Genomic DNA, 9992 nt, shown 5'->3' with positions numbered 1-9992 from the left:
TGCCGGCCCAAACGAATGCCGCTGCAGCAAGCAGCCTTTGCTTGCAGGGAAAAAAAAGGATGATCCAGGAAGCTGCGCGCGGCGGGCCGGCGGCCTGCACTGCACCACGCCGCGCCGCAGGGCGCAGGCTGCCTTCGCTTCGCCTGGCCTCCTGTCCGGGATCCCGTCGCTGGACGTGCAGCCAGCATTGCATGCATGCATGCAGCCAGCAGGCGCTACCGCGCTAGGATACAGCACATCACAGCAGCAGCATTCACCGCCTCTAATTTTTTTTATGGGGGGTGCGTACAACAATTCCACTGGACCACACGAGCGACCCAGCGAGCGAGCAAATGCGATCTGCAGACGAGTTAGTAAATGCTCACATTCTGCCTCTGGTGTTTCTTGTTTCTGCCTTCTCTATCTCTGCAGCTGATGAGCCCTGCACTCCTGCGGTCCTGCCGATGCTTTTTTTATCAACCTCAGCTCCGGCCTGTTGCTGTTGCCACGAGCGAGAGCAATTGGCCTCGCCTTTTGAATTGCCTCCGATCCTCTCGTCGCCCCACGCTCATGCATCGCCCTGCCAAGCAGCAGGCAACCAGTACGGGCGGTGCATCCCGCCCTGTTGGCACGGCCGGCGCCGGCGGCCCGTCGGGTCCACTCACTCACCGATCGAGGCAGAGCAGCAGTACGTGGTAGATGGAGCACAGTAGAGCGTGTTGAGAACTACGTTACCACGGATCACCAAATCCGTCCTCTTCCCTCCCGTCAGCAGTAGATGCGCAAGAAGATGTAGAGAACCCGTCTCCTTCCCATAAGCACGACAGAGGAAACACACGAGACACTGAATATAGTTCTGATCTCTATTATGAGGTGGTGTACAAGTTGCTTATATAGAGATGTGAGACTCCTCAGGAGCAAAGCACGTATTTGCCTACATAACCCTAGAGCGAACCGGACCAGCGTTGCAGCTGTCACTCTACTTTTGCTCTGGGTCCGACCCACTGACTCAAAGCCCGACGAGCTAGGACGATCGTCGATGGTTCAGTGCACGTACGTTTGCCGTGGCACTCCCGCGCGCGCACGCCGCAGCCAACTCAACCGATGGATGGACGGTCAAACCAAGCAGGCGAACGGAGTCGGCAGCACAGCCACAGCGCTGAGTCACCTCCTCGCGTGCGTTTGCGTGCCGGACTAACGGGAGTTGCGTTGCGTGCACGTGTTTATTTGCTCTAATAACCGCGCACGCTTGGCGTCGCCGTACGTGTAACAGGAATTTTTTGCCACTAATGTGCATCTGCAAGTTTTGTCCTGTCGTAAACACCAGATGATGCTGCCGAACACGTACGAGTTGCGTTTAGGGAAAAAAATTTGTTGCAGCCCGGCTGCAAACCAGGCTGTTTGCAGCCCCTCACAAAAAGGTGGATAGGCCCCACCTGCAGGTCCACCAGATAACGTTTTAGTTGTATTATTTACCTGCGGGTGGGACCTATCCTCCTTTTTGTGAGGGGCTGCAAACAGCCTGGTTTGCAGCCGGGCTGCAACAAATTTTTTTCCTGCGTTTAGGGTTTTGGACGACGACGAAACATTGGCATCCGGGGGGGCTCGGAGGTCCCGTGCAGATCTCGTTCGCAGACAAATAAAAATATAACATGGGCCAAAATGCTCAAACGACACGTACGTACGCGTTTACAAGTATCTGTCTAGGATTCTGAGATATTTCTTCGACGATTCTGAGATACTTGATTTTTTTGCTGACATCTGTGTGCTAGCCCTGGTCCGAGCTCTATCTCCGTGTCCGTGGAATGGACTGGACAGGGACTCGGTGCAGCCGCATCCGCCCAGCGCTGGGGACCCTGAAGCCAAAGCGAACGGCCACGTGGCGCCTATCCGCGCGAATGGGACGGATGGATGAGGTTGCAGCAGCGTGTGGCCGCCGGCCAGTTCATCTGAGCCCAAAGAACTTCACAAACCAGTCCAGGGTCCTTTCTGCAATAACCTGAAGAAGCTACGATTATTATATTTATTCACTGGTAAAGCCCAGTGGAGAGCACACGCCTCTTCTCCCCCCCCAAAAAATCCAGCAGCAGCAGCAAGCCCCACGCAACATTAGCAGCAGGAGACCACCCCAATCCCCCACGGACATTCGCCGCGAACCCTTATCTGCACGCCGCGCCATGGCCGCCGCCGCCGCCGCCGCGGTCGCCCACCTCTCCATCCACGGCCGCCTCCGCCGCTCACCGGAGCATCGGCCGTCCATCACCACCACCACCACCTCCTCCTCTTCCTCGTCCGCTCACCGCCCGTCCCTGCTGCGGTGCCGCGCGTTCAAGCAGGAGGCCGGCGACGGCGACCCGGCTGAGGCCGACGCGCGGAAGCGCAGGAAGGGCCCGCTGTACAAGCTCAAGGCGGCGATCCAGGGCCTCGCGGGATCCCGCTCCGCCGCCGCCGAGGTGTACGGGGGAGAGTACCAGTACCAGCGCGCCGTCGAGAAGGCGGAGGAGATATTCTTCTCGGTGAGCACCGCACCGGCCTCCGCTCGCGAATCCTTGCGGCGTGCCCCCCACCCTCACCAGTCACCACGCTTATCTGTTTGCTCACACACACACCTGAATGAATTGCCTAACTATGCTGGAGTACTACTATCAGGAACGCAAATAAATGTCCAGTGCTCGCTAATTACAGCCTTAGTACCTTAAACCGTGGCATCATGAACAAACAAGGGTTTGTTCATTGTTGCATGTGATCCAGGCTTGCAGTCCACCATACCAAGTCGTATATTTCTCTTATTCCATTTCTCCTGTGCATAAGGGTTTCTTATATGTTTGCTGATCTCAGTCACCTTCTCGCAGGTTACTACTCAGCTAGGCAGATATGTTATCACTATGATGAGCAGCGGTGTTGTACTTGGGGTTGGATTCCAGCTGTCAGGTTTGCCATACGTTTATGCCTCTCGTTTCATTTCACTCTTGGCCTTTTCCTGAAATTCCAATTTAATTAGACGGACTATTTTTTTTAAACCCCTCACCCAGGTGGAGACAGCCAAATGAACGAACTAATTTGGTATAGCTGGCTTGGTGGGGTGATTATCGGCACAATGATAGGTGCAAACAGTGTCCTAGAGGAACACTGCAAAGCTGGACCTCGCAATGTCGTCATAACTGGAAGGTACCTTGTTTCCATCCTTCGTTCAAGATGCCTTCTGCAAAATTTTCCAGGACTCTGTATGCACCATTTTTCAATTTTCATTTATTAGCTGACTTGCCCTGTAAGAAAAGTATTGCACAGCATATTATTGATAGCATATGAAATCACTCTAGAAAACAGAAACTGTCGAGGTTAATGGATTTAGCTACTTAAGAAGGAAATAAAGTTTGGCTGTGTTTTTCAAGTTTTTGCAGTTTCACTGCTCACGGCCATTGGATAGGTTATTTCATACTGTTGTTTCTTATTTCGGCAATTAGCATTGACATCAGTTTTTTTTTTTTTGTTATAAAAAAATTCCAGCACAAGAGGGTTAGGAAAAGCGCTTGCTCGTGAGTTTCTTCTTTCTGGAGACCGTGTTGTAATTACTTCACGAAGGTGATATTCATGAGAACTTTAGTCTAGTTCTACAAGGTTTCATACTTTTTCCTTATGGAGCTTTATGCTTTATTTTAGTTTTAAATATTTTCTTTTTGTGATGGCAGTCCTGAATCAGTCCTTCAGACTATAAAAGAACTTGAAGAGAACATACAGGAAGGGTTATCTGTTGCCAAAAAGAAGCAGAGGAATATTCTATCGCATGCCAAGGTTGTTGGTACAGATTGTGATGTCTGTAAACCTGAAGATGTGAAGGAGTTAGTGAATTTTGCTATTAATGAGCTTGGTTCAGTTGATATTTGGGTAGGTAATTCATTACAGTTTTGTAGCTTAAATCTATATCTTATTTGGTCTACCTTTTGTTTTGCTAAAGAAATATTTAAGTAAAGTTGGATTATACAGAGTTTATAACATTTACATCAGTTGTGAAATGTACTTTATATATATGATGACATTAAGATAGATTTTGTGGTGCCCACTTTTATGCTTTTCTGTATGGTTCTATGGCTACATCAAAGAAGAATATTATTTACCACTTCTTCTCCAACCTTGTGTGCAGATAAATAACGCTGGCACAAATAAAGGTTTTAGGCCATTGGTAACCTTTTCAGATGATGACATCACTCAGGTTCGTTATTGTTATATTATGTTGTGTTTTTATCATTTTTTATGTATGTATCATTGATCAGAGGACCTGGCTTAATCATGCTACCTTATTTCCATCTTTTTATTAATTTATTCTGATCTATTTCATGTTGTTACAGATCGTCTCAACAAACCTAGTTGGTTCTCTACTGTGCACCAGAGAAGCCATGAATGTCATGCAATACCAAGAGAAGGGAGGCCATATATTCAACATGGATGGAGCAGGTTCTGGAGGATCAAGCACACCACTAACAGCTGTGTAAGCATCTTAGCTTTCGAATACTCTGTTGCTTCTTTATAGCTTCTACTGTATAGATGTGTGTTTTTTGTTGCTAAAACTTGAGTGTCCTGTATTGGAGTTCTTTATGTTATGAAGCGAGATCTGATGCTGAACTCAAATTTGTAGCTATGGTTCAACTAAATGTGGACTAAAGCAGTTCCAAGGATCACTTCTGAACGAAAGCAGAAGATCAAAAGTTGGAGTGCATACTGCTTCACCTGGTATGGTCCTCACAGACCTTCTGTTAAGGTAAGCTCTCCATACTTATCAGTTGTCATTATATGATTTGTAAAGGTCGCTGTGAACTTCATATACGTTGACTGTCTGATATAAGAATAATATTGCATTTGACTTGGCCCAAATGTTCATAATTTCTAAACTGCAGAGTATCGTGTAACAATTAACAATTTGAGGACACGGTTTGACTTTGTGCTTCTTTGCATACATATGCATAACACATCAAATGTCAAGCTGTGTAGATGTTTCTGAGATTACCTTGGCACAAATCGGCATAGTCTGGTGCTGTAGAATACTAGAATATATATTCCATAGCTATGTGAATTAGTTGTTTCTCTATATATGAAATTAATTAGTGAGACATGTTTTAGCTATGAGTCTACAACATGCTTAAATAAGTAAATAACTATGATAACAGAAAGACCAAACATAGCCTTAGTAGTTCTTGTCTAGTTTTGCTATATGTGTAAATGTGAATTACTTCTTTTGCAGACTACTCACCTATGATCTGATGAACCCTCTTACTGTGACATGTTGGAATCATGATTCTTCTTCTTTACTGACTACCTGTTTCTTTGCAGTGGTTCATCGCTCAGAAATAAACAGATGTTCAATTTAATATGTGAACTTCCAGAAACAGTAGCCAGAACTTTGGTTCCAAGGATGAGAGTTGTAAAAGGAAGTGGAAAGGCAATCAACTACTTAACACCACCAAGGATCTTGCTTGCTCTGGTTACTGCATGGGTTCGACGGGGTCGATGGTTTGACGACGAGGTACACAGATCTAGTTATTTTATACTAAATACTAACTTACACGTAGGAATCCAATAGTGTCAGTTGTCCTAGGTTTATATTTTATTTAGTAATATCAATGGTTAGTAGTAGATGTGTTTGAATAATTTTTTGCACTATACCATTGCTCCTTAGAGCTTTAATTGCTGCCAGCTGCTTGTGCCCTCGTAACTATACAGCGATTGTTTAGGGTGTCCTGCCATAGCATACTGAAGTTTATATTAATTTTCTCTGCCTTTTATTGTGCTCTGAGTCATATGATCAATCATTTATCCCGTTATTACAGGGAAGAGCGGTGTATGCAGCTGAAGCTGATAGAATTCGCAACTGGGCTGAAAGTCGAGCACGCTTCTCGTTCACCGACGCCATGGAGATGTACACGGAAAACACATGGGTTTCCGTATTCTCGCTCTCGGTGGTCTGTGCGTTCATAATCCTCTCTAGCTCCGGTGGACCTCTTCCAGGCACATGATTTCCAGAGCTGTCAAACTACTAGTAGACGGCCATGCATATGCTCATTTTTTACCCCACCAAAGGCATTCTACTACCAGAAGCCATTTGATACAGCACTTAATGAATGGGGAAGAAGAGAACCCCCCACAGATGTAGATATATAGGTGCAACGGAGATTAGCAGCTGCCTCCTCGCACCATTTAAAGTTTGGCTAGCTAACCTATGTGCTCATAGAAGGGTAAATAGAATTTATTGCGTGGGCATTCCACTGCCGTACGTAAGCTGGACTATGATCCGTGACTTTTTTAAGGACATGTATGCAAAGTTAGGTGAGCAGGATCAGAGTCGACATTGCCTCGTGTACATGCATGTAGTTGTCATTATAATCACTGTAACTTCTGGTATCGCTTGTACCCTTCAAAATTCGAAGACATTATATTGTGAAGCGAAGTGGCACACACCATGTGCATATGGTTTATCTATCTGCATCTGGTTTTCCATCATAACAAACCGGGGGTGGGTGGTTTGGGGGGCGCTAATTGCAGGGAAGCTGCAGCAGAAGATTTACAGAGGTGAGGTTGCTAAGACGCGCACTTTGGTTTCTTGAATTGCTTGGATTCTGAGTTGATGAACAGCAATCCAGTTTATAATAACTGCACCTGCTGAGATAGATACTCCATTCCAATGTAGGATTGGGCCGATAACAAAGGCATTTTTGGGAATTGAGCTGGCTAATCATGCATTAGTACGTACATATAGGTGTACATTTAGGCACGCATTTAGGCCGTGCCTGATGGGCCGGCCCGAAGCACGAAAAAAAAAACACGGTCCAGGCACGGCAGGACCCGAAATATTTTTGTGCCGGGCTGGCATGGTCTGATATATCGGACCGGGTTTGGATCGAGGTCGCGGCCCATGGACGGGCACGAGCACGAGCACGGCCCATTTAAGGCAAGCACAAAATGACCCATATAGAGGCACAAAAAGGCTCATATATTTATTAAAATCAAACTTCATTCCACACTTTCATGTGCTTGATAAAGAACACAAAGCTAGAAATAATGTTAGTTATATGTTTTTTAGCTTTAAATTAGAATATGCAATGTAATTTTATTTTTGTTATGAACATTAGATAATGAATTAAACTTACGAACTTTATATAGAGTTGATTATACTCCTTTTCTTTATAACAAAATAATTTGTAAACGATGTAGTTATTGCATAGCTCTGGTAACTTAATACAAATTTTAAGTTTACTTTTGGTCAAATTTATTTGTCTTATCTTTTATTTGTTTTATTAAATTTGTTTTAAATTTCGGGCTCTGATGTGAATTTCGGGCCAAAAATTGAATTTCGGGTCCTAATGTGAATTTTGGGCTTTTATAATTTCGGGCCGCCCGAAATATGCCCGACACGTTTAAGCAATTACGGGCCGGGATGTGGGCCGGCCCGGCACGACCCGAAATTCAAATGAGCCAGACCGACCCGAAATTCAAACAATATGGGCTTTTTCGGGCTTGAGCCGGACCGGGCTGCCCGAATGTACACCTATATACGTACATGCCATTATCTTGATTATTGAGACCAAGGAGCGGGGCTAGTCGCTAGTATAGGTGTACATTTGGGCCGGGCCAGATGGGCCGGCCCGAAGCACGGAAAAAAAAGCACGGCCCAGGCACGGCACGGCCCGAAATAATTTAGTGCCGGGCCGGCACGGCCCGTTATATCGGGCCGGGTTTGGGCCGAGGTCACGGCCCATGGGCGGGCACGGGCACGGCCCGTTTAAGGCAGGCACGAAATGGCCCATATAGAGGCACGAAAAGGCCCATATATTTATTAAAACCACACTTCATTCCACACTTTCATATACTTGATAAAGAACACAAAGCTAGAGATAATGCTAGTTAGATGTTTTTTGTAGCTTTGAATTAGAGTGTGATGTAATTTTGCTTTTGTTATGAACATTAGACAATAAACTGAACTTACGAACTTTGTATAGAGCTGGTTATACTTTTTTTACTTCTAACAAAATGATTTATAAACGAGATAGTCATTACATAGCTGTGGTAACTTTAATTAATACAAATATTAATTTTGATTTTGTTCAAATTTATTTGTCTTATCTTTTATTTGTTTTATTATTTTTTTTTGAATTTAGAGCTCTAATGTGAATTTTGGGCCAAAAACTGAATTTCGGGCCAAAAATTGAATTTCGGGCCCTAATGTGAATTTCGGGCCAAAAAATGAATTTCGGGCTTTTATAATTTCGGGCCGCCCGAAATGAGCCCGGCACGTTTAATCAATTACGGGCCGGGCCGTGGGCCGAGGGCTAGGCCCATGGGCCGGCCCGGCACGGCCCGGAATTCAAACAATACGGGCCTTTTCGGGCTTGGGCCGGGCCGAGCGGCCCGAATGTACACCTATAGTCGCTAGCTCGCTGCTAAATGCTAATGCTAGTAGCTAGGATGATAGTGATAATCCGAATTGCTAGATTTTTTTTAATATTTTAAAATAGATATGTATGTAATTTGATGATCTTTTTTATGTTATCAAGTATATTATTTAAAATAATAATATCTTTTTAAATTATTTTATGCATTATTTGCTACTAACAACGAAAATATTACCGAATTTCTATATCTATTAGAATATATATAATAAATCTAAGGTTCTCAATGCTAAATCAAGAATATGAATTTAGATAGCGGATTTTATATTCTATTTTACCATAATAAAAGGAAAAAATTGGTATCCGAATAAATACCGTTCTCGAGAGAGAAGATATATCATTATATGATAATGATGATGCAACGGAAATGAACTTGAGACACAGATGGGAAATATAATTAATGCATGTAGTTTACACTAGTACAAAAAGGCTCAAAGCCTGCGGCACCCATATATTTTTACAGACGGATCCGGTTATCCACCGACTGTGCTATTTCTAGTGGCGGTTCCTTAAGAAAACCGCCACTAGAAATCGTATTTCTAGTGGCGGTTCCTTAAGAAAACCGCCATGGCGGTTTTCTTAAGGAACCGCCACTAGAAATACGATTTCTAGTGGCGGTTTTCTTAAGGAACCGCCACTAGAAATCATTTTTATCCTTAATTTTTCGAGTTTTTCAAACGACCTCGTATGATAAAACCACTAAAATAAAAGTTGTAGATCTCTAAAAGTTATGAAACTTTGTAGTTGACAACTTTTTTATTTGAACTCATTTCGGTTCTCAAAAATTGAATCTAAGTATGGCAAATTTAAAATTCAAATTTTGCAAACTACCTCGGATGAAAAAGTGTCAAAATAAAAGTTGTAGAACTTCAAAAGTTATTTATCTTTGTAGTTGACAACTTTTTTATTTGAATTCGTTTAGGGTCTCAAATAAGCAATTTACACTCAAATGGTTGTAATATGTGGAGAAAACAACTACAAACTAGACACAAGTCATGTCATAGACGGAGTGGTAGTGGATGGTACGCGCGAGGGTGAGGTCTACGGTTCGATTCCTCACAACCGCGTAGCGCGCGAAAAATGCCGCGACTTGCGACTTCGACGGAGACGGACGGGTGGGGTGGTCCTAATACAAATAAATTTTTTTACTATTTTTAAAATCTGTTTTATGTTTTCTGGAAACGATTTGCACTGGCGGTTTTATTACGTCGACCGCCAGTGAAAATCGATTTTCACTGGCGGTTTTATTACGTCGACCGCCAGTGAAAATCGATTTTCACTGTCGGTCTTCAGTTACCCGCCTGTAAAAATGGTGATTTCTACTGACCTCTAGCACTGGCGGTTACGAAAAACGTCACTGTAAATATGTTTAGTACCGTCAGTATAGAGCTTATCTGTACTAGTGGTACGGTGGGGAGGCGCGATAAGGACATCGCATAGAAAAAATTGGAGCCGATATGATGCAGAGAAAGATAGATGATTAGGATACAGCTAGCGCTTGCACGATCGAAGCTAGAAGGATTTCGCTAGCCGCGTGATCGATGTGGATTTGGGAGGTTGGGATCGATGCACGGC

The 9992-nt window shown here is 44.2% G+C and overlaps 1 protein-coding gene across 1 annotated transcript; it reads left to right on the top strand.

Annotated features, from left to right (window-relative positions):
* The first annotated feature begins 1991 nt into the window (after positions 1–1991).
* Positions 1992–6418, top strand: LOC100281115 (uncharacterized). Its single transcript, NM_001154034.2, has 10 exons — positions 1992–2495; positions 2832–2910; positions 3012–3147; positions 3487–3561; positions 3669–3864; positions 4121–4189; positions 4326–4465; positions 4613–4735; positions 5305–5497; positions 5802–6418. Exons 1-10 carry the CDS (start codon positions 2157–2159, stop codon positions 5985–5987), a joined length of 1536 nt encoding a protein of 511 aa, NP_001147506.2. The 5' UTR covers positions 1992–2156; the 3' UTR covers positions 5988–6418.
* Positions 6419–9992: the final 3574 nt, after the last annotated feature.

Source organism: Zea mays, chromosome 3, assembly GCF_902167145.1.
Source record: "Zea mays cultivar B73 chromosome 3, Zm-B73-REFERENCE-NAM-5.0, whole genome shotgun sequence".
NCBI classification, from domain to species: domain Eukaryota; kingdom Viridiplantae; phylum Streptophyta; class Magnoliopsida; order Poales; family Poaceae; genus Zea; species Zea mays.
Note: the sequence above shows the minus strand (reverse complement) of the source record. Positions and strands in the feature narration are given on the sequence as shown.

Excerpts from the sequence above, each read along its gene's own strand:
- LOC100281115 (NM_001154034.2), top strand. The coding sequence starts at position 2,157 with ATGGCCGCCGCCGCCGCCGCCGCGGTCGCCCACCTCTCCATCCACGGC. Across the intron at positions 3,148-3,486 it reads AATGTCGTCATAACTGGAAG|CACAAGAGGGTTAGGAAAAG; the intron begins GTACCTTGTTTC and ends AAAAAATTCCAG. Across the intron at positions 5,498-5,801 it reads GTCGATGGTTTGACGACGAG|GGAAGAGCGGTGTATGCAGC; the intron begins GTACACAGATCT and ends CCGTTATTACAG.